This window comes from Rhopalosiphum maidis, chromosome 1 (assembly GCF_003676215.2).
Source record: "Rhopalosiphum maidis isolate BTI-1 chromosome 1, ASM367621v3, whole genome shotgun sequence".
Classification (NCBI taxonomy): Eukaryota; Metazoa; Arthropoda; class Insecta; order Hemiptera; family Aphididae; genus Rhopalosiphum; species Rhopalosiphum maidis.
In genome coordinates this window covers 74,995,965-75,023,566 of record NC_040877.1, presented here as the reverse complement: position 1 = coordinate 75,023,566, position 27,602 = coordinate 74,995,965, and the positions used below count along the sequence as shown (strand labels likewise).

The 27,602-nt window shown below is 25.2% G+C and overlaps 1 protein-coding gene across 1 annotated transcript in view; it reads left to right on the top strand.

Annotated features, from left to right (window-relative positions):
- The first annotated feature begins 2,882 nt into the window (after positions 1 to 2,882).
- Positions 2,883 to 27,602, top strand: part of LOC113549402 (sodium-dependent nutrient amino acid transporter 1-like) — a 41,537-nt gene continuing 16,817 nt past the window's right edge. The window contains exons 1-2 of the mRNA XM_026950679.1: positions 2,883 to 2,921; positions 17,641 to 18,273. Of these exons, the coding sequence (XP_026806480.1) occupies positions 2,898 to 2,921; positions 17,641 to 18,273 (657 nt within the window). The 5' untranslated portion in view covers positions 2,883 to 2,897. The remainder of the gene's footprint in view (positions 2,922 to 17,640; positions 18,274 to 27,602) is intronic.

The following is a 27,602-nucleotide window of genomic DNA, read 5'->3' as shown; positions in this document are numbered from 1 at the left end:
TTATATATTGACGACAATTATTTATACTTGTATAGTTATATATTACCTATACATATGGCAATATGCAATATATCATGTAAGAACCTATAAACATATTATTACTTACCTCACATTTTATGTAATAATTATAGTAATTATAATTATTATAGTACCTAATTTAACAGGTATACTAGCTATTATAATGCCGAAATGCCTATTCGTTCTTTTGGTGCAGTGTATTTTGCTATAAAAATTGAAAAGGTTTTGTATACGAATATACCTACAATAATTCTATTCCGCCGACGGTCCCTCTAGCATCACACTCTCACCCCCACTCACTCTCTTCCAAAATCTCAAACATGTGCTCTCTATTATACCTTCCTCGACACATGCATGCCGATCCCAATGGAATACCCCCATATGGTCACTTCTTTGTGTTACCCCTCGTGTGACTGTCTTCAAGAGCAGAGCCGTACCCTCGCACAGTCGCAAACTACACACACACATACACACTTGTTGTCCACATTATTATATTATCGTTGTTGTGTAAACCAAGCCTATTTTTTTGTGTTCAGTACAGATAAACGTCCACGACCACTCGGACGTTCCTGCAGTCGTCAATCGCCATCACACGCAAAAAAAAGTACGAATACTTAGATTTTTTTATATCAAAACAAGGGAACAAAATTCAAATTAACCGCAGCCGATTATTATCGGTGATCTATAATATTTTATCATGCAAAAAGCTATCTATTCGGTACAGCAGGTAACGCCGTTGAATAATAATTTTTTTTTTTTAATTTGTAAGCGAAGGTCGAACGGTTTTAATGGACTACATTGTCATTGATAGATTAAATAAGCTATCTAGGTATTCAGATATATATATTTTTTATTTTAAAAGATAAATTATTGAATTTACACTGGTAGTAATTGTTTAACACCCTTAAAACCTTGTAGACTAATCAGTTATCAAATCGTCCATGAGCTAATTATTTAAGTGCTAGTTAGGTCAAGTATCTATTTTTAAATGTATAATTTTATGTAATAGATATTTATTTAGGTACTTGATGAAGTCACTGTTTTACGTAAATTATTGATAGTATAACTACTATTTAATTTAAGTTATTATCAGAAGCAGTGGCGTACTGCAAACGTACATGTATATTTTCAACGGGGAAGAAGTTTTATTAAAAAAAATATATTAAATTAAAAAGGGGGTAATATGTAACTACTTTGCTAGTAATTGAGTGTATACTTAAGTAACTGTAATGTACTTTTATGTGTTAAATTTAAATTCAACAATATATATTATTAGGTGACTTATATTAGTACATTATTTCATTACACGTGGCTATTAAAATATTTATCTTACTATTAATATTACGGTAGGTAGATTTGATATTTTCTGTTTTATTTTATTATTATACAAGACAGTATTTACTTATAAAATGTATTATTGTTATTAATTTTTAACTCAATATTATTGATCTTAAACCATAATTATACTTTAATAGCTTTGTAGTATAATAAATAGGCATAGCTTAAATAAATTAAACTACATTTTTTGAAAATGTGATTGTGTATATAAATATAATAATGTACGTAAGAATATTGCGTAAGAATAATATTTTTGAATTACAACAAAATAATTATAATTATTTGTTAAAGTATTTTATTTTGACCAAACTTTCACTTCAATGTTTATAAAAAAAAATTGTGATTTTAGAGTTTAGATTTTTTTGTTTTAATATGAGATACGTTTTATGAAGTTATGAGGAACCTTGTATTACATTTTCAAGCTCTTCGATCGAGTGAATATTTTTTTTTATTCTGGTTTCAGTGAATTCGGTTGTTTGGAAAAAAATCTTTAGGGTTATATGGGTAATGGATTTCAACTGTTTTGATTTCTTAAGGGTTTTCAGGAGTGTTACGGGTTCTGAATTATTCGGGTGCAACGCCTGGTTATAATGTAACAAAATTTTAAACAATATTGATGTATATGCATATAAAGACATAGTTTATTATACAACTGACATGACGTACATGTTAGTTTGCTCTTTACCACTTAACACACTCACAGCATTAAAATGCACGCTAATATATATTTTAATAATTATCAGGACCATGTGTCAATGTGGTATAAAATATAAATCAATCTGACTAATGTTTTGCATCCCCCTGTCACCTTTTAATGTGTGGCTATTTGACCGAGAACTCGTCCAGCGAATAAGTAGACAAAAAACCGTTCGGAGTGTCGGGGAGCCACAGACAGACGGCAGCGTCTCAGGGTCATGGTAGATAAAAAATAAATACTGCCGAAATGCACCTCGTCGCGCGCGTGTATAGTTTGGAATACATTCTATTGGACGGGCACATAATATTATCATGACGTTTGCCCGTCGTTGATCGCGTATTAATATTATTATTATTGTACACTGTGCGTTTGTGCACATGGCGTAGGTAGTGTATGCATGTTGGTGAGTGTGTGCACTGTGCAGCAGGTGTTTTTTCGAACTCACACTTACACACAACCGTTAGAGTGCGAGTGCATTTTTTTATTTAACGTACTCGGTATTTTCGATTACCGTCATTGCTGTTGGCCGTTGCCCGTCACTAGTCGAGAATCGCAACCGTAGACATTCATCCTCACTCGTATTATACCGTAGTATCGCGACAAAGGCCGCGCCGGCGCGCCGTGCGAGCGTTTATATACCGTGTCCGCGTACAGGTATTGCGCTGCCGTTTGTCGCCTGCCAGTCAAAATAATAGTTTAAAAAATGATTACGTGATTCGTCATAGTAAATAATTTGATAGTAATAACGCACGCGCGTTAAAGGTCGGTGCATTAGTTATAGGGAAACTGGAAAGCTTGTTATAGAGGACGAAGACTCTCTTGCACGGCTAGCAAATAAATAACTATGTTAGCGGGATTGCCAAAAAAAGTGAGTGGTTATGACAATATTATATATTATATCTTTATTATTTTATCTTCCATAGTACTTTATACGACGAAGTTCGTAAGGTTTGCCTGCTTTAAAACAATAGAAATATTAAAATAATTCAGGCATATGTGAATCTCTGCGTGTTTTCGTACAATAATCTGAATAATCATGGTAAAAATTTTTTTTTAAATTAAAATCAAATAATTAAAATTATTTTTTTTATTTGTTTTATCTACTCATCATGATTTTTATTGTCATTTATTGTGTACATATGTGTGTATTGACAAGTCGAGTATATGACGAATACCTACTGTAATAACATAGGCGCACCGATTTTTAATATTAATAAAATGCATTTTTACCACACTGAAACATTTATATCTGAACACTCGGAATACAACGCCATTGATGTTCTAATATTTATAATAAGTGTCTTGTCTTTTAAGTAAATTACTTAAGCAGTTAAGCAGTAACACGATTTACGAATATGAATGCCGTTTAATATTACACAATAATATATGAGTGATATAGGTATAACGATTATTTTTTAATTTTAATTAGCTTAATTATTATTATTTGCTTCGAAAGTTTGAAGGCGTATACCTAAGTAAAATGTATCATTGATATTTTTTAATAGAATATTATACTATATAATATTATTGTGTTGTGATGGTCGAATAGAAGTATACCTATAGGTACCTAATGTCGAAAAAAACACATTTAGTTCGGCATGATTACAATAATAGATAACACGTTGTATACATTTTATAGAATCGCGTTTTTAATCCTTTTTGTCGTTTTTAAAAATCTGTGCCTAGTGTACTTATATTAGTGTTTGAACCCCCTTCCTTTGGCTATGCATAATTTAACATCTTATTATTAAATCTAAAATATAATATAGATAAATATTAAATTATCAACTGATTTTGTGATTGCATTGATTAAATAAACTTAATCTATGGTGATATCGTTTATATTATGATATATTAAAAATGATAATATAACTATGAAAAACGTTTTATAACGTTTAACATATCACATGCAGTATGGGCCCTTCTTAAAAAATTCTGGTTACATTAGCAAAATTAATTCGATCATTAATTGCATGACATAGATGACTATTTATAAGAGAAGTGACTTGCGTGCAATTGATTACAAAACAGTTATTTATATATAATAACGTGTCAAAGTAAACTTTAGTTATAGTTTATAGGTACTATATTTTTCATTATAACTTTACAAATTGTAAAATAATAATTAAATATTAATAAATAATCTACTGCATTGTTTTACGTGAAATTTATGTAATAACTAATAAGTAATAAGTAATAAATGTTATAAAAATTAAGTAATAAATCAATACGTTTATACATTTTAAAAATTCATGTTTTTATTATTATACAACTTAATATATATTTATAAGTATTGATATAATATATAATCTATATATCTAGATTAAATGAGTGATTTGAATGTACTATAGGTACTTTGGACACTTTTTAAAGGTAAAAAATCCTCTGATTTTTAAATTATAGTTTTTTTCTCCATTACGATTTATCTTAGGTACTAATAAACTAAGAAAAAGTCCTTTTTCCCGGATAATTGAAGATATTTACGCAACACTAATTTTTGATAAAATCGATTTTGTTATGTTATAATTACTAATTAAAAAACGAATATCCACGATTATTTGAAATTTATATATACATTATATATATATATATATATATACATATATATATATATATAATGCATTTTGTATAGGTATAATAGCAATAGGTATTAAATATTAACTTTATAACTCAATCTATTTATGTATAATAACATGTTATGAGTTCTTGCAACTAAAAAAGATAATACTATGAGTTAGAAATTATAAACTTTAAATTAGTTCGTTATGTAATTTTGTCGTATTTTCATTTTTCATGATTTTATTTAATATTATAAACATTGAATCTATTAATTATTGATTACAACGAGTGTGGATTGTGTGGTGGTGTGGGGTCAACTAATATGTGTGTTGTACCTTTTGTACAATGAATGTATTATATTATAAACGGGCCTAACTCATAATACCCCTGAAAACCCTTAAGAAATCAACACAGCTGAAATCTGTATAACCCGAATGGTTTGTTTTTACAAATGACTGAATTCATTGAGATCATGATAAAAAACAATAATCATTCGATTATAAATTTTGAAAATGTAATTCAAGATTTCTCATAAGTGTAGCTAAAACCAAAAAAATTAAAAGCGCAAGTTCTTTTTATAAAAACTTGAACGTATATTATACGTATAATGCATAGGTACAAGAAACTGATTACTAGGATATAGAATGATAGTATATTATTATTAAATATATACGATGTGTTAACCCTATTATATTATATATAAGGTGATCTTAAGAAATATTGCAGAACATTGATTCCTATGTAAAAAGTAAAACTCGTGGGAAAATATATTTGGTTGAATCTCATTAAATTTTAATATATTTCATTACAGATTTCGTTGTACTTATTGCAAAAATTATAAATATAATTTTATCGAAATAGATTCTCACAGATTTCATAATTTCACTTTAGGTTAGATAGTATATAATGTATAGTGTAATATTTGAAACATTGCGATTATGATTTTGTTTAAGCGCTGATTGTATTTCGTTATTGATATATCGTTAACAATTTTATTATTACGGGTAATTTGTTTGTCTTTATATTTATTGATACCTATCTACGTCTCTATATCAGTTATCATGATTGCTTTTAAAATAAACGTAAATTGTTATAAATTCAATGAAATTTTTCAGGTTATGTTAATATTACATTAGATCATTGCCTATTGGACCTTGATTTTATAACAATAAGGATTACACTTTTATTGTCATTTCATTTGTTCAACCTTCAGACATTGTCTTATTACTATACTTTGTTTCTACTGTATTTTGTAAAGGTTCGTCTATTTTTAATTACCTTTTTAATATTTTCTGAGCATGAAACATATTAAGTGTAAAAAATTAAAAATGACGTGTCTTCTCATTTTAGAGCTTACCTACCATTTGATCAAACCATCGTAGGGTAGTTTTACACAGCAATTATAGTTTATATTTGAAAGATTAGAGAATTCTCAGTTATTATATATTTAATAGTTAAAAATATCTAATTTCAAACTGTTAAAAACTAGTAATATTTATTTTATGCGAAGCTAATATTAAGATTTAAATAGTTAATTTTTTTTTTAGAAATTATAGTATTTTCAAAATATTTTGTCTCTTTTCGTGTTATTTATAGATATTTAACAATTTATTTTTGACTTATATATTTAAATTTTTGATGGTGAGTAAGTTGAAGTTCAATTTTTGATGATATTCTTTAAAATAACAAAAATGTAGAAAAGGTAATGATATCTTTAAATAGAATAGTTGTGCTGGGCCGTCCCGAACCACAATTCATGGAAGGGGGTGGGTGGTAAATCTATTAATTTGCCGACTCAAAATTTTTTTTTCTCATTGCTTGAAAAGTTTTTTTATTATATTATTACTTTATAATTTATTTTAATATTTAGTTTATACATATAGCTTTATTTAGAGGCTTGATGTGGCGTGCTGGTTGTTCGCAGTCACTAATGTGATGTGCTGCGATCAAGCATTGTCCGGCGTCGCTAGCACCCGGGTAGGTGACTTGGGTTTCTAGCGACGAATCCTTGCCCCTTATATACACATGTTCTTTAACCAATAAGTTTTAGTTGATTATATGAAGATAAAAATATTAGGTAACAATTTATTATACGTTTATAGCACTCGTAATCCATTTACCCAAATTAAAAAATTATGTATTTACAATTTTAAATAAAAAATGTAATAAGTAACTATATCAGTTTTTAATAAAATATTTTTATTAATAAAAACGATATCTAATAATATTATTTTTATAAAAACATATATATATATATATATGTCAGTGGTAATGTGTGTAATACGATATTTTGTTAAATAACTAGATATTCTATAAAATTTCGAAATATACTGGTTAATATATAAATTACACGGGTTTACTAGTTAATATATAGAAATTAGTTGGATTTTTGCATTTCGCTAATGTATACAATTTATAGTCATCGTTATAGGTAGATAACTGGGACTGAAATAAATAACATAAGTGACATTCCAAATGAAGATATTTGTCTTCGAAAGGTATCCGAATCACAATCACTACTCACTAGGTAATGGTTAAGGGTTTTTCAAATACACTTGTCAACAAAAGTGCACCACAAAATGTGCCTCTAAATGCCATTCAAAAAGTTCATGCACTAATCAATAAATTGTAATTTGTAAAAATGATAATAATTTAATAATTATAAATCAAAATTTTAATTATAATAATTATTAATAATTATAATAAATGTATGTTAAAAAAATGAATATTTATAATTTATATAATAATCTAGCCAATTTAAAACGTGTTTGACTTAATATTATTAACATTTGATTTTTTCTAATTCGTAATTTGTTTAACATTTTAATAATTCTAATAAATTGCCGTTGTACAAATCAGAATTGACTTTTTCAAAATTAATTTTTATATTTTATATATTATATAAATTCAAAAATAGTTTTAAATACACTTACAAGAAACCGTGATTGTTAGTTTATAAAATATCTAGTTAGTATGCAGATTTTAGAATAACAAATTAGTATGTAGAATAACTAGTTGAAGTATGTATTTATGGATTCATTAGGGGCGTAATTAAGGGGGGATGAGGGGGATAGATCCCTCCTAGGGCTCAGAGCCTATATAATATGTATATTTATTTATTAATTTATGGGATTATGTGTTTTGTCGTGTTGACATCACAACAAAATATATTAAATAGAAATTCTATCCATTATATAAATCTATTAATAGGTATGAACATGGAAAATACTGATAATAAGAAAAAACCACGATTAAAAATTTCTTTAAGGCTGTTGAAAGCGAACCATTTTTATGGGATTGTTTTTAGGCAATATTCGATATCTATCGTGAGTTATGTGTGACTGTGTGTGTTGTAACTGATCATTAGTGTGCGTGAGTTCCCGAACGTTTTATGTAATTAATGATAAGCTACGGGTAAGATTCTTGGAAATCAGTAAAGTACATACGCGCAGTCACACGTTACTAAATTTTGCGATAAAAAAAAGTTTTTACATGAAGATACAAAAAAAAAGAAAAGTTCATCTAGTACCAAAAGTTCGATATTAATTTTGAAAACATATTTGAATTTCTTATTCTCTTTTCTAGGTTATGTAGGAAATGGATTTTCAACTTATTAGTTTATTAATTATATTTCTATATTAGAAATTCTTTTGTAAACAGTACAAAGAAAGAGCTATGTACATTAAGTTATATTACAAATAAAATAAATTTAATATTTTAATAGTTATTATTTAATTTTAATAAATTTAATGTTAACATTTTGAAGAATTTATTATAATGTTGTATAGGTACTAAATTGTATAGAATTCTCAGATACCATTCACCACTGTACTTGAGAATCTAAGGATATTGTATGTAAAAAAATGTCTATCCCTCCTTAAGACAAATTCCTAATTACGCCACTGGATTCATTCAATACATTAACTAAAAGTACCCGTAATTCTATAAAATAACTAGTTAAAATTTGAAATTGAGTAGTTAATAGTCTTTTAAGTTTCCATTATATTGACAACCACAGACATATTTTTACTTGTATTAGGTAATATTTAATATCTCATAAACGCATTTGTGGTTAGGTAAACATACATTTTTTTAAAGATAAAAGATAATAATATTATAATTTGAAAATTTAATTTAAGATCCCGTATAAAAAAAAAATATTAAAAATAAATAAGAATGATTTTTTTTTTATCAATGTGTGATGTTCAAATTTTAATAAAAACACGGAATTTGCGAATATTATGGCGTGATTAAATATTTTCAAAATATTTAATTTGAATAGATAATAAATGAAAATGTCATAAAAAGTTCATCGTAACTTTTGCCTATCCGAGAATTTCATAAATATAAATATCCATTTTTAAGACATTTTTTTTATAGAAATTTCATCTTCAAATATTTTGATGTAGATATTTAAGAATTTAAAAGTTTTCGTTACTAATGTATTTATTATGCACAATGAAAAAGTTCAACCTACTTTATTACTAATAGAATAATATTAATATATAATAAAATATTCTAAGAAATATAGGTTGTAGAATGTCTCCACCCAGAATCGATTTTTGTATGCAATGATTTATTATTGTTTGTTTATTATTGAATTCAAATCAAACACAGTTGTCAGTTACTCAGGTTTTTTTTTGTTTGTAATCTATGTATTTTAATAATAAGCCATATTATTTATGTTTTTATAAATTAATTAATTAATCATTTTACAGATTTTTTTTCTTAAGCCTTATAGTGAATAGTGATTATTACTTATTATTAAATGTTATATTGGTTTAGATATATTTGAATAAATGTCTAATGTTTGTTTAATTTATTTCGTACATGTTGTTTTCCAAGTATTTTTTTTATTCAAAACATCGAAATTACTGTGTTTAAGCTAGGCAAGTTTAATTTGTGGAATATATGCAATTTTTACTTAATTGAGTAATATAAATGTAGAAATATGTTTTACTTACAAGAAATTCTAAATAAGATACTATTTGTCAGGTGATTGGTGATTAATTAACAGTTTATTTTAATAACTATAGCCTAAATTGAATGATTGCATACGTATTTGTAATATGAATAAATAAATAATTTTAATATAATTATCCCTTGATAAAGAATGTATCTACTTCTTAATGTACATATAGAAATAAATGCATGCAATGAATAAAGTGTATTCAGGCGCAATGAATAAGATAAAAAAATTAAGCTTATATTTGATGTATATTTTGTTGTATTTAATCTTCTTTATTTATTGTAATAATTTAATGATTTATTATTATTATTATTATTATTATTATTCAGTTCGACATATTATGTTATAATATATAACTATTAAGCCATAAGTCATCAATGCTCATAATTTGGACTAGTTCTTTGAAAATAATAAATTTAACTTATAGAAAAATATTGTCATTGCATTTATCACGTAGATATGAAGTATTAATTTATGTTATAATATTTTTAATGCCTTTTAAAAAATCTTGTTATTTTTATTTAAAAACTAGAAATTCGTATACAAGGTTAATGGTATTATATTCATATTATATTTATACTTTTCTATCTATTCGTCGATATAATATATCAATGATTATTCGGTTTTGTTTATTTGATGACGACTATATGTCTATATTAGTAAAAATATTAAATGATGTAATATTATAGTATGAAAACGGAGTGTACCATGAGTGAATTGTCCACTTCTAATAAATTGCTGGTATGAGCGGGGTTCAATAAGTCAATGTTATTAGTAATTAATTAATCTCTTCTAAATTAAATAATTATAATTTAAATATTTTTTCACGGGATAATTTATGGTAAAAATTCAAGGTTATAGAAATAATTTTTTATTAAGTTTCCTAGTGTATCAAAATTACTTTGAGAATTATTAACATAATGTATGTTTAAGCATACAGCATACAAAAATAAAAAACTTAGTCATTATAGGTACTACAGGTATCTATACAAAGTTTTAATTTTAAAAAGGTAGGTGAATGTGAATAATATGTAAATAGATAAACGAAATCAAAGTTTATTTATTGATTAAATTATTGAAGTTATTATTGTATTCTAAATCCTGATAAATTAGAAAATAAAAACAAAATTTAGGGACTTTATCTATTTTATAGACATACAGTATTTGTCAAGTGTACGCGAGCCTCGTGATTGAATATAGATTGTCTACTTGGTTGTCAGTTTTTGTTAATAACGATCGGCCACAGCCAAAATATTACTGTACCATGTTAATCTTAGCAAATTCAAGCTATAGATTGGTTTTAGAATAATAAAGTTTCGTTCGTTAGAGTGTTAGTCGTGTTTGGCTCGTGTTAACAGTGTGACTAACGTCGTCGCCATCCACAGAAGCCTCCGCCTGAAATTATACTTATTTAAGATAGATTATACTTAATGATAAGGTAAACTGCGTATAATTGACACCTACTAAATTGTAGAGTGAGTTCTCCAATTTTTTCTATTTTCTAATTGATTGGAATTTAATAATATTATACAATAATAATTTCAATAACTAAACTGATTTAGTTTATAATATACTACCTATATATTTAAAATTTTAAAACTAAAACTTTATAATATATCCATATGGTCATATCTAAAAATAGCAGCTACAATGTTTAAGTTTTTAATTTTTGAAAATTTAAAGCTTAAACATACATGATGTAAATAGTTTACAAAATAATTTTGAAAAATTAGGAGACTTAAATGAAAGTGATTTAAAATCGTCACTATAATCCGGAATCTTAACTTTTCATATTATCTTATTCACTATTACAACTAATTTGTTAAATTTGAATTCAATAATAAATTATTGCATAAAAATAATAATTCTAAGCGGAGATCTGTCAGCTTATTTTTCTAAGAATATATTTATATTACATTATTATTAAAAAATGTATTTTTTATAAGTATAATACTGTAGGTTAAACTATTTATTTTCAAAGACCAATTGTTTATATATTATGATATTTTATATTGTGTTACTATTTATTAACTTATAAATTAATACCGACAAGCGTACTGTAGAAATCTATGAATAGGTTTGTGGTATAAATGGCTTCAATTTAATTTCAATATTATGAAATTATCATTAACCATTCAGTTTGATAAAATATGATAATATACACACAAGTTTCAAGTTCTCACAAATATTTTGAACTACAATAAAATAATTGTCCATATTTTTCATTTAAATATCCAACTTTGTTCAAATATGAATTTTAAATGTCAATAAAAAAAAAAAAAATTAAGCTTATATATTTTTAAATTTATAGGTTGTTTCAGAAAGAGAAAAAAATATTTAGGGGTACCTTATATTAAATTTTTACGTCTTAGCTTTATTAACAATTTTTTATCATTACAATAAGAAAATTGCAAAATAATCGTCAATATTTGATTTACGTAAAAATTTCAGTTTTTTCCCTTATTTTTTTTTTTATTTCGGTTATTTTGAAAAGTACTGGATTTTTTTACCTTTAAAGTTTCACCTAAATCCAATTTGCTACCAGAAATTACATTCAATGTTTAATCGAAGTATCGAACTCAAAAATAAATTTAATCACACGTAATTGTACAAACAATATATTCATCGTTTCACTCAGAAACTAAAAATACAGATATTTAAATGGAAAAATATTATTACATTAAGGTAAATAAGTTACCCAATAATAAAATATGGTAATTTTTCTTTTAATTCAACTGCTATTACTTTAAAAATTTAATAAAAAAAAAACTTTATGTAAAAGATAAAAAGATAATGTATATTGTATAAATTATTTAGTACCTAACCTTTAGATAAACATCTTATTAGAATTATGATAAAAATATTTATTTTTTTTTGTAAAACATAGTCGTTTATACTATAAACATTTTATCATCGTATTGTTATAGTTTTTATAGTTAGTTGTTGTTATTATTATTTTTTAATTGAGAATGGGATACAGTGACACACTATGGAATTTTTATAAATTCTTGAAAAATTAATAAAAATACTTTTAACACACTAATAAAAATAATAAATAATAATGATGTTTATTTTATAGCATAAGTGAGTTTTTTAATTTATTATAAAATAGTATAGTGATTAATGATTAACTATAATATATTTTCTAATTATATTTATGACTTAAAATTAAATTAAGTATATTAAATATTAATGTAAAAAATACACAGTTATGATAAAATACTTAGGGTAACTACTATAAAGTCTAATATTATGTATTATCAATCAATTATGTAGTATATTGATATAAGTAGTTAAATGTATAATTTATAGAATTGTAGAATGTTTTAAATCAATGTCTATGATTAACTGTTGACAATATGTTAGAACTTCAGATTTACGATGAGAGCTGCCTGGTATTATTTAGAGACGGCGATTTAAATAAATTTATATGTATTGACTATAGAGTAAAAACTAATTAAACATAATATATATGTAAAAAAATAACTATTTGAATAATGATGAATCAATTTTTTTGGGTTTGAAAATTGTTGTATAAATTCTACTTAATTATAATTTTTTTTTTTTTTATTAAATCATCATAAATTACATAGAATACAAATAATTTTAGATATTTTACATGATTATCTATCTCTTTTAAGCTATTAGCTTGTGTTAGAGATAGAGAGTAATATTAATAATTAAAAACATAATTTATATTATATAATTAGCAAACTAAAGTGATGAATACATTAGAAATTAAAATAATATTAACAATAGAAAAATTAAAAAAATTAGATAATTTTACATATTAAATATAATAAAACATATTATGAAGGTCTTAGATTAATTGAGAAAATAACCAATGATATACAATTTTTTTTAAAATTAAATTTGGAACAGTGAATATTTTTTTTATATTGACATGGCATACAGTTAAAATATACAGGTCCTAGATAACTTACAAAAGATTGACCAAAAGATTTATAAGAATATCTAACAGGTATATTGTACTTTATATTTTCTCTTTTACAATTCAACAATTTGTAATCTTTATCTTGACTGAACCTTTTAAAAGTGAACAAAATAGCAATTTTTTTATATAGAAATCTAGTCGGTAAAACTCTTAACTCCTTATAATTTTTTTAAAATCTTATTTGTTTATTTTATTAAAATTGACCTCCATTATTTTTTAGTTTTTACTTGTCTTCTTACAATAGTTATATCGTTGAATAGATTTGACCTGCAGAGTTATACAAAAGTTTAAATATATTTTTAATTTTTATTACAAGTGCTTTCACTTATAAAATATCGATATTTTATGATAGTTATTAAAAGTTTATATTAATATCCTTAATTTTTTTTTTGTGAACTTTAAGTATGATAAAATAATAACCATATATGATTATTGATTATTATTTGTCAATATGTAACTAAATAACTGATTTGTAAATAAAGTATACACACATTTGTTCTAAATAGTAAATTATTATAGAAGGTCAACTAGATCTCAAGGTCATGGTGAAGTCTTTAGATGTTAACTATTGAATAATAACTTTTGTATTTTTTTATTTCCGTATATTATTTTTCTCTCGGTAGCTTGTTAAGTTGTAGTTCTATATAATACCATTGTTGTTTATATAATTAGTGATAATAATAATACATTATGGTTTATCATTTACTTATAATATGATCTATACGTTAAAAACATAAAATGTAACGTCACAATTGAAAAACATTGTAAACAAAAAAAATATATCCATTATTAAAACTTTTTATATTTGATTTTGTTATTGCACAAGTCTTATATAGGTGTACACTGTACATATAAATAAATTATTATTTGCACATCTGAAATATATTCTAATTAATCTATACCAACTTAAAAGTAATAAGCTAACTGTTTATTGTTTAATTTATTTTGCAATGTAACCATAAAACAAATGTACTCATATTTAATATAAAAATTGGATATTTTCAATTATTAGCTACTTATACCTACTCTACATTAACAGGATAAATGACCTAATACAGTAATTTTTCAGTTAATTTTCATTTATATTATTATATTTTCATTAAAAAGTTTTTCAAACAAATATTTTTTTTACTTTTTTAATTTAAATATTAAATTGAAATGACAACAATTGTTTTAAACTTTGTACTGTTGATACCCATGATACAAATGATATTTAATGGTAACCATTTTGGAATAATTAGATTTTAATATTTATTATTGAAATTTTTGTTATTTCTTTATTTTTCAAAAGTATTTATAATCTAAAAAAAGAACAGAAAGAGGAAGAGTTTACGTCATAATATGATGTTTGACAACTGTTGAAAAGAAAAATCAATCTGAGTTCATTATTTTAATGAGTTGTATTATTATATAACCTAACATTAACATGTGGCCATGTGGGTATAGTTGAACTGCATTAATAATCCAAATATCAAAAAAATAATATATTATAGAAAATTAAAATAGACATAAGTATAAAATAGATTTGGTATATTTAAAAATACATATTTTGTGTATTAAAGTCAAATTTAATATATTGAAATAAAATTAATAAATAAACATTTAAGCAGAATTCTGAATAAAAATTGAAATATTTCATGAGAAGCACGTGATTTTGATGATTAGGTGTGGTTATAATTTATATTAATGAGTTTAAATAGAAATGATTATACTTATGTTACTAAACTAATTGACCATGTTTGTTTTAAGTTTTCAAGGTGTATTAATTAAATAAACAGATAATTAAGCGACATCAGTTAAAAAAATGTAATAATTAATGAAACATATAGGCTATAATTATAAACTTATAACTTATAAGATGAATGTATCTATATCAGCGTTTCTCAAAGTGTGGGTCGCGGCCCACTGGTGGGTCGTCAGTCAATTTTTTAGTGGGTAGTGAAAAATTTTTTGAATTATGATGTCAATGCTGTTATTAACCATAACAGAAAACAAGCACATATTTCGCATACACCTCATTATTAAAAGACTTTTATAAAAATAAATTGGTTATAAACCTATAAAATACTAAATATACATTACAAATTTATACATATTTATATAATACAAATTTTGTTTTTTATAACTACTTTTTGAAAAGTGAAACCATGTGGGTCGCGAAAGATTTTTTAGGGTAAACTTAGGCCGCGATACTAAAAAGATTGAGAACCACTGATCTATATATTTATTTAAAATATATAAACATTAGTCGAGGTATTATAATGTTTTTTAAAATGATTAGTGTTTAGTTCATATTTCCTATTTAGTATTTATAGCTTAGATATAGTTAGTTGTATTGTTCTCATCCATGGATAATTTCATTATTAGTCATTACTTACTAGTATATATTTATTAATTTAATCATAAAACGGTTTATGTTCAGAAAAATGAACTATAAAATAAGGCATTAAAAAATAAAACCACAAGGTATGAAAATAACTGCCTGCCTTGTCCCACTCGAAGACTCTTCTCGCTTACATACACTTGTCTTATGATGTACTGATGTACTGATGTATTTATATTTTATTTTAACAATATCGATTATAGGTCAATAAATACTTATTGGCTCAACATACAATTTAAGTATCAATGTGACTATTAGAATTGATATATTGTGTTAAATATCTATAAAATCGGCTCAGAGATTTTTATATATTTCTTATTTTTACAATACCTATTGGTTTATGTATTTAAAAATTAAATACTGTTACGAGGTAGTAATCATAAAATGCTAATATAATATTATATAAAAATCTACTTAACTGATGACCTGATAGCGATACATGGAGAAAGTCATGAAATGAGACTAGTTACTTCGACATACGTACCTATATGTAGCAGGCCAAATTATTATTATCATTGATTTTAAAATCAATGTTATTACTAGATATTTTGTAAAGTAATCAAAAATAGTTCTATGTTGGGATTCCGTGATATTACAGAACGAGTGCGAGATATATATATAAATTATAATAAAATATAAATAGTGTATTTATAGCTATAGTGATTACACGATTGTTTTACTCCATATATTAAATATTTTATATATATAGGTACCTAACTTACGAAGAGATTTTTTTTCAAAACTTTAAAGATAGAAGAACAGTAAGTATGTTTAGTGTGAGGTATTTATTAAGGTTAGATTAGATTCAATAAGATTGGGTAGTGCAAGTTTTTTGTGAATTGTCAATCTTACAATGATAACATTCATTTCTTCATAATATTTTGCTATGTTTCAGTTTATAATTATAACAAATTTGCTTTGAAAGTAATTTCCTATGATATTTTATTGTAATTATGTTGTCTTATAATGTTTGTGGATTTTAATATTGTATATTCGTATCCATGAAATAGTAGTGAATAGTGGATATTGGATAAGTACGAAATATTTATTTTAAATATTTTGTTTACAATAAATATGTTAAAATCTTTTGATTTAATTAGTAATATTTAGAAAAATTGTTTATTTTGCATTTGTCACGCGATCTATTTAAAGTAGGTATAGGTACCTTAGTGTTCAATTTGAATAACGTTCCTATTTACGATCCATATGCTATTACTAATTATTTTGCAAATGAGTCACTAATACGTATTTGCGGACCCAAATTTTCAAACTTAAATTTTTATTTTCAGTTATATTATAATGCCTAATTGAATATTGTGAAGTTAACTTTTATTTATATTTTAAAACATGTTTGCTAATGTTATTTTAATCATGTATATTATTTTATGCTTGCCGCTGTTTAATTAAATTAATAAATTACAAATTGTACATATACGGCAATGTAAAAAAAGAGCCTAGTTGGTCAAAGCATAGATTAAATATATACTAGTATATTTGATCATATTTTTTTAGTATTTTTAATCTATGATTATAGTAAAAATAAATAAATCATATTTTAAAATTAATAACATTGCTAATTATTCATATTACGCATTACAATACGTATTTTTATATGCTATTATAATAGTATATTGTACATGCAACACGTTCAAGTCATTACTAAATTATTATCACCATTATTAATATACAAAAAATAATGTGATGTATGTGTGCATTTACAGATCACAAGGTCGGTGTCGAACATTTCGGCGATGCGCGGCAAGAATGAATCGACGATGATGACGTCGTCGCGCGCCCCGTCGGAAGTGGCGAGCGCTGAAATGTCGTGTTACGGCGTGTTCCGCAAACTGGAATCCGTCGGCGGGGAAGAGCGCATCACGGCCGGTCGGCCGCCTCAGTCACGACTGCCAGTGCCGCCGCCGTCGCCGCCGCCGCCTATATCGCCAGTCAGTCCGCGAGTGTCAGCGTTCGCGTGCGCTACCGCCGCAGCCGACGACGATCACGACGACGATCACGACGACGATCACGACGACGAAAACCTCGACCACGACTGTTGCAATTTTGACCGCGAAACGTATTTGGTGTACGGTTGTGACGCGGCCACGGCGATTACTACGACGTCGACTACTGTTACGACGGACGCGGCTTCGACGGGTGGACGCGACGAGAGCGGGCTGAGCGATTTCGGCGGTGCGGCCGTTTGGGACGAATACGACTACTGCTGTACCGCGACCATCGCGGTGGGGACCACGGCCGATCTCCGCGGGGGCGCGGCCGCCCCGTTCAGTCACACCCCAATGGGCTCGACCACCAAGCTCGTGGGAATCGACGCCAACAGCGATGACACGCCAAAGGTACGTACATACCCATTACATACCACTCTGGTACCAACTAAATCCTGCGGGCGATCCAAATAAATATAACGTCATATAGTCAATTATCGCAATATTATACTCGTCGTTCATACTTGTAATACATTGTTATAAAGCAATAGTTGGAAAAATATCGGAGTTTCGCTTTTTTTTTAAATAATTGTTTTCTATTATGTGCTCATCTTCCATTAGTCCCTTACGATGTGTTGGGTAAAGTACAATATTGCAGTTTACAGTTTACTACATTACTACATACTTATACAAAAATATTTTACAACTTATCACTCAAGTAAGTCACAAATGTTCCACTACGGTGGAGCGCGAATCACTGAATAGTTAGGGTTGAAGTTGTGTTTATCTATAACTCCATCCTATAAAAATTCGATCGATAAGTACATTTGGTCATTTTTTAGATTATAATTTTAAATCTTTTTCAAATTCAAAAAAGTGATTATGATGAAGAAAAACGTTTGGCACCGTGAAAAACGTAATATGAGTTGATGGACCGTCAATTGAGATGGGGTCTAATAACAACTGCTATACATAGTTAGGACAGTTATGGATACACTATGTAGGTATGCTAATGTTGTATATAAACAACAAACGCTACATTAGGGTGAAAGCGCGCAACAAGTGTAGTTAGTGTAATTATAATATTTTAAGTACATTACACGTGGATCTGTTTTGATCAGTTATATAAGTGTTTAGTGTTTTTATAGATATATTTTTCGACACACCTTTGTGCTGTAATGTTTGTTCCAGACACACAATATATATTACTATTATTAGTTACTCAAAGTAAATCAGTAAATACTGTGTATTACAGAATATTCTACTACGGATTATGTTTGTCTGTATTTTAAGTTATAAGTTATAACCTAACCTAGGGAATAAAAACCTATTTCATGTCGATTACATGATCCTTTATCCTTTATTAATTATTAACCGAGTTGATTATGCGTGATTTTGCATTTATTGGAACAGTAAAATATACATTTAATATTAATGATACCTAATAATAATAAATAAAAAAGTAATAAATTAAAATTCAAATCCAAAAATATTTATGAAGTAATTTTATCGTTAAACTGAGGTAAGCTACACGTTTTTATATTTTAAATATTATTAATATACATACTTACAAGTAATGTTATCTATTAATTATTATAAATATATAAATGAAAAATTTAACTTTATATTAAAATACGTTATTTTTTTATTATAATCAAGGTTGCAATACAAAATTACACATAACTAATGTTAGTAATGATTTGGTTATTAATTTGTCTGTACATAACACTATATAGTATATACTGTATACCAAACATTTTGAAAATAAATTACGAAAATCAAAATAATATCCACGTATACGGAATGTGCTGCTACTGGCAAAATTAAATTGAACTACAATCAATAGGTTTTAGTTTGAATGATTTGTTGTTATTTTCCGTTAGAAATTAATTGTACATCCTCAGGGCTTGAAAACTAAACAATAGTAGGACTAATAAAGAAAATAATTTATTATTATGTATTAATGTAATTCTACCCGCGTATGTATCGTGTAGTACGTAGGTACTAAAATCGTTACATTATAATAGTAATATAGGTATCTACGTGCTACGTCAGTTCCAGTCAAGCGATCAATAAAAATAACCGTTATCAAATATGCTGAAATTCGTCATTTACCTAGTCAAAAAGCGATTGTGATGACTGATAGGGGCTTGGATTTGTATACATTTGCATATTTTTACTGGTCGATCGTACAGTATAGGCTGAGTAAGCACAAAATATTATGTATTGTATAGAAAGTATGTTTAATTAAAAATACGATTTTTTTTGAGTATTTTTGTGCATATTTCAACATTTTATATTTTTGAGAGCATATTTTACAATTTTAAGTTTATATAAGATTTTTTTGTTTATGGAAAATTACATTATTTGGTAACTAAAATAAAAACTTAACGTAAAATTTCGAGAAATTAATATTTTTATACATATCTATTTTTTGGAAATTATAATTAAACAATAATAAATGAATAAATAAATATTGATTTAATCTGTAATTTGTTTTATATTAATTAATTTTTTTAACATGACTTTGCGATCATATTTTAGAGTATGTTAGCGAATTTTTGGTGCATAATATATATTTCGTGATTTTTTAACGCATATAAATTTAAACCTTACTGATAACGAATTTGTGTGTGATGCAAAGTAGCATTTAAACTGAATTTCTGATTCAATTGCCGTAGAACCTCCAATTATAATAAATAATAATAACTATATAGTTTCGTGCGCGGCGGCCTTGACAAGGCGAAATTGCACAGCTTGTTAAATTCTGCGGACCGTGAACCACACAAATCTGTTTATTTAAATTATTTTAGAAAAAATGGACTCAAAAAATGGAAATAGTGGTTTTTTTTTTATTTTAGTCTTTCGTTTCTTAAATAAATACAAGAAACATCACCAAGTCACCGAAATGTGAGCGTAGTAAATTTTCATTGTGTGTAGAGAATCACGTAATATTTTAGGGTTAATAAAATACGAGTGTATTATTTTTGACAGTTAATGATGTTTTTGTGCAGTAGGAAGTTTTGTAATTGGTAGGACTAACTTTTTTCTTATCTTATACACATTTTGCTGTATAAATTCATAATGCACAATTGGTTATGCATATTGCATACATTGTATTACAAACGACCACCGAATAAATATTTTATATATATATTATATATAAAAGTGCAATATAATATTATATAGAAAAAATCTTGTAACAGCTTAGTAGATAGATGATTAATAATAATGTTGTATATTTTAAATAATATTTTTGATTTATTTATGTTGAAAGTTGAATATTTTATTTGAAACATAGATATACGTCGTTTATTTGGTTTTAAATTTTATAAATAATGATGTTTTCGGTCGTTTAAGTACAATTAGTAAGGCGATTAAAAAATTTAATTATAATTTGAATTTATTTATAAAATGTATTATATTACTATATGTCTATATGTAAATAATGAAATTCATAAATCGTAATTTTGGTAGGTAGATTTTATGGATTAAGTTTTATGATATAAACTTAAAATAGATAATAGATTCCAAACATGAGGGAAATTAAAATATTATATTTACTTTATCACTTATCAATAGTATCCATTGAATCATTATATAATATATGTAAATTATCAGAAATATAATTGATTTTTTAAGCTATTTAGATTTATAGTATAATAATACTATAATAATATTTAATCCTCGATTTTATAATGTATTGTTAAAACAATACTTGTATTATAATGCTATAGGTATAAGGTATACGTTACATAGATATTTTAACGTAACTAATATAAAATGTTACATTTGATATATTATTACGTTTTGCACGTTTTAAATTGACCGTAGTTATACATTTTAATAGTTTTTTTTCTATGATATGGATATCTAATTTAGAAGGCAAGATGATGATATATTATATTATTATAATATAATATGTTCTAAGTTCTCAATAAATTTTAAACATAAAATATAATGTTATTTGTTATTTTGAAATTTGATATATTTGTTCTTTATGTAATGAATATTATAAACGGTGAATAATAGTACAATTATAGATTTTAATGCGCCATGTGGTTTTAATTCAATATTGATATTATACTTAAGAGAACGTGTTCTAATGGATTAAAACATCTTTTTTAATCGTTGTCTTGTTACAATACGATATAATACGATAAAATATGGAATATTGTATAACTTGATATAATGGAACTAATACAATTTAAGTGTAAATTATTTACATTTAGGTGAGTACAAAAAAATATATTTCTATGGTAAATGAGATAAAATTCCATCTGGTACGTAACTGATTATATTTTCAAACATTATGTTGAATTTTAAGAGCTTGTTTTAACTTTTTTAGATTATCGGTATTTAAAATCATTAATTTGTGTATTTGTAATGTATATTGTGTACAGGTTTAGTACCCGTATTAAACATTCTAAACTTCCACCAAATTTTTTTTTATCGGTATTATGTAACCCTTTAGATATACAAAATCAAAATTATTAAACATATATTTGTTCAAAAGCACCTCGAAAGTATACTTAAAAATCTAACCATTCTAACCAAAGCATGGATGTATATCAGACTGCAGATTAAATTATGTGTATACGATAAATTACTATATTATACAAGATGATTGATGTTTATACTCACTATTTTGAAAACTTGTAATATTTTTTTATATAATTTGATATCATTGTACAACATAAATTTTTAATTGCATACCTCGAAGCAGAATATTTTCTGTAGCAATTCGATGCATACAAATTTAATATCAAATAAGTAAATTAGTTATAATTTTTGAGTATTTAAAAATTATAAATATTGGATAAGCGCCGTAGTAGTAAATGGAGTATTGGGCACTCTATAAAATGTTAGAACTACTTGGGTACATTTAATGATTTTCTAGACCTAGTCATTGTACCCCATCAGGCCCATCAATAATAACAAAAAATATTGTTTTCGTCTTGGTGACGCACGACGTGTTCATTATATTATACGCCCTTAAGACGAACCACATGAATCTTATATTATATAATCGAATTATCATTCTATTTCATATATTTTTTCTTCGTTAAAATTAATATTCTTTGGATGACAGTACGTGTCGGTCATTGTTTGTGTGACACCATTTGGGCACGAGCCTCTTACTGTTTTTTTAAAAACAATTTTTTTTTTTTTATAGTACCGATCTACATTATATTTCCTTCTATGTATATTGTATATATAATAATAATAATAATAAAGGATATGTAGGCGATTCGTAATGGTTATCGTCTTCATGATAACTACAAGGTTCTTGTTGGACTAAATACTTAAGTATTATTATTATTACTTATAGTCAAAGCGAGGAACGAATAACAATAAGTGTGCACCATACACACGCTGTATATATATAATATACACCTGTAGGTAACGGAGACGACTGCAGTGGATTGAGGCGCGGTGTGCGTGTGTGTGTGTGCAGCATTTATATATATATTTATATACGATATTCGATTACAATGGAATGGTGCGTGTGTGTATATATATACGCTATTCGATTACAATGGAATGGTATGTGTCGTACATATGCACGACCGACACGAAAATTAAAAATTCTCATTTATGTATGGTCTGTATATACGCGATGACAATGTCAACGTGCAACGGTGCTTATTGTGCCGATGCGCGCCTAGTGCCTATAAAAAATAAAAACGAAACGATGACAGCGTGCGCAACAAATATAATACATATATTATTATTATTAGTATTATTATATAGCACCTTTATAATTTATATATACACAGTGTGAGTGGATATAAGTGTGGCGACGGAACGCACCCTGTGCTATCGTCGTGATAGTGAAGCTGAGTGTAGTCAACGCCTGTGAATGATAGATCTAGCGATTTTTTTTTTTTTTTTTAAGAAGGCAGATTTCAGCTCAATAGGTATATATCCTCGATAACGGACTTGTCTTAAGTCGGTCTGATTTGTATTTATAACAAAAAAGTTAAATGTGATCCATTTAAGTGACAATACTAATTATTTCAAAAAATTTCAAAAGTTTTTTGAAAATTTTATATTTTATTGCAAAATAAAATTTTCTATTTTTTTGAAAGAAAATATGCATTTTTAATTTCATAATATTCCGAAATTGAATATTTTTTGTACAAGTAGTTAATATAATAACTTAGAAAGTATTTAAACTTAGACGAGCAGAATAAAGTGATATTGGAGAACCCTCAAAAATGTTGATCCAATACTCCGTGTCCCTGTTCATTTAAATTTTAAATATTTTTAACTAATAAACTAATACAAATAATAAAATTTGGGGATATCTGGATATAAAATAAAATATGTATATAAAAAAAGCGAAATCTAAAAAAAATATAATGAAAAACAATTAAAAAAAATATAAGGTACATACGTTTTTTTTATAAATTATTCTATTTTTCTTTTATTTATAGATGTTGTTAAGATTTTTAAATAATATGTTTATAATTTAGAGGATGTCAGGTTAAGTTAGGTTTTGATAAAAAGATTTTGTTATAATATTTTTAATTGGTGTATTATAAGCAACATGTTTCTCAACTTAAATATGTTTCGAAGTACTGTTAAAAAAAAAACCTAATATTATTTTATTAGCTATAACTTATTTTTCCATACTCTATACTATATTATTTTCTTAAATCAAAGATCTTTGTGGAATATTTTAATTCAGCTTAAATTTAATCTACTCATATTTTTAATCAAGAAAAAGTTCTTTCCGTATTTGGCTTAATAAAACACAATTTTTATGATTTTAATTTTACACTATTTACATTAAAAAGTCTTTATATAACCATTTTTTAATTACACCTCTTAAGTAAAACATGGATAGATTATTTGGGAAACTTTTGATATTAGTTACTATGCTGTAATTAAAAAAATTAAAAATAAAGTTTTTTGATATATTTGTTTCTAAATTTATTTCAACAGACTTCCTCACTTAGGTTTTGACAATATGTCAATATCTTTAATTATCTAAATTTGAGATCCTTAAAAAATAGAAAGAATCAATTGTACTTCTTATACAAATTACTAAACAATATATCGATTATCCCTTTTAATTAGTCTAATTACTTTTAAAATAAAAAATCATGAGGTTAAAAAATAATTTTTTTTAACCTTCAAAAAAATAAACACGTTTTTCTCACATAATATAAATATTTTGTTATCTGTTAGTAATATAGTAGATAAATAAATGTTTTTGAATAAAATACAAAATTTTTATCATTTTCATTAACTTAGGTATCTGTGATTGATCAATATACACTTTTATTTGTTTTATTTTTATTGTATTAACTGTAATTACTATTTTATATATTATATTATAAATATTATTTTATCAAACTTATTCTTTGCTTTGGATTACTTTCCGTTTAAAAATAAATAAATAAATAAATAGAATAACTATAGACATTTAAATGGATCATCATGTATATTGAATACAATATGTATGAGTGTATGACAGTAGGCAGATTAGTCGATGTAAACAATAGGTTCGGTGTATATTTAGATGTATATGTACACTCATGGTGTAGTGGCTTAGCTAGGCGCGGGTAAACAATTGACAACGGTTTTGTGATTAAATTTTCAACTGCTACCTACAACTATCGTCGTCTTCAGTGGTTATATACAACTCTCGTTTTTTCTTTTTGTTATTTTTTGAGAATAATTGTGTAAGAATAATGATTTTTATTTTATTTGTAATAAATAACATAAGTTTATGTATAGAAATATGTTGATTTTTGATCATTCGATGGTACATTTTAATTTTCTCGTGACATTTTTTTTATTCGTTTCAACTCGAAGCTGAATTATTCTTTCCAATTATTCTTGTATATAATAAACTTATTAATTATTATTTATTAATTAATTATACATGATATATTTATCATTGGTCATCCACGTAACAGTGGTAATGATCTGAAAGAAGTTTTTGATGATTATAGTTGATATCATGTTTCAAAGTCAAGAAAATTTACATGCTTTTTTAAACGATAATATATATTTCTATAAATGAGACATTACAAATAATATTTGTTGTATTGTTATTGTAAGGGCTTTGATCTCATGGCAAACTTAAAAATAAATTTTAAATTTCCTTTAAAAATTTCGGAAAACCAGTGGTTTTTTTTTTTAATATTTAACTTTTGTGTGATTTAAATTTATTGATGATATTGGTTTTATTTTATCATTTACCTATTATCTTATAAACATAATAGCTTAAGTACATATTATTCGTTATCTTTTCTTTTATTAAGTCTTTAAAATATCAAAATAGTAAACCATAAGTAAATAATTTATTGATTTTGAAATAGTATTTTGTCAAATACAATATGAGCTCGTCAAAGTAAACGTGGAGGATAATTTTTAGTAATTTAGACAGGTTTTTATAAATTAAACAATAATATAATTATAAGCGAAAAAGAATATAATCACTAACTATATCATGGTTTTATATTATTGCTTATTCATGGAAAATATTAATTTTTTTTTTCAAATACCATAAAATATAAAATTATGACTACCCGATTGTGTTTATAAAACTACAATACAACAATGTGTTTTAATTTATATTTATATTTGCTTACTTACATTGTGTATGTAATACAACATTTTTTTATTATTATTGTTCAGTTCTAAAAAAAGTATTTATAAATATTATAACAAATATTTAAAAATATGAATTACATGAATTATGAACTAATGAATATGAATAATATGATATACATTTGTCATTTAATATTTGAATGGATTTTTTTTTTTTTAGTATACATTTTTATTTTCAAAATAACCCATAAATTGTTGAAGGAGCAAAATGAATATGAATTTTTGTTAGGAAGGTCTTAAGTTACACAAAGAAAGCACTACTTCAGTTATTTAGCATATGTATAAAATATATTATAACGTATTTATAAAGTATTTATGTAGGTTGTTATACGCATTTGAAATAATTATTATAATTTATAATTATTCTTCGTTTGTATTTCATAAGCTGTATTCAAATCAAATATTATTTCACAAAATCTGTATTAAAAATGATGTCATTACTTATTAGGTACCAATTTAAAACTAACGTAATGTATATAAAGTATATATTATCACGAAGGTATACATTATATGAGGTCATGTTAACGTACAAGCCACGGAGTAAATATATATTATTTTTTTGAAAGAAAATAGGAACTTAGTAATTATTTGTTATAATACCTAATAAAATAATATCATTGATTATAAATACTATAGTTTTAGTATTATTTAGTAGTATTTATTGGTACATGTCATTTTAAATGACTATTTTATTGTTATATAAATTATTTATTTTATTATTTATATTAGCAGTTAAATATAATGTTTATTAATAAATAACAATTCAATTTAATTGTATGTATTAAACAGTATAAATAATATTTATTGAAATTTAAAATGCATTTATTGTATTGTTATTGTATGGGCTATGACCTTATGGTAAAATTTAAAATCAATTTTTCTATGCCTTACTATTTAAAAAAAATATATGTAAATTATTTTTGCAATACTTAGTTTAATCTACCGTATTATTAATTTATATATATACTAATATAAATATAAATATATTATAAAATATCCTCCTTAGTAATATATAGGCTATTCAGAATGGTTTATCGTATGTGATGATTTATCATTGAATTCAAATTTAACACGTCCATTACACAGTACCTTACACAACGATATTTTACACT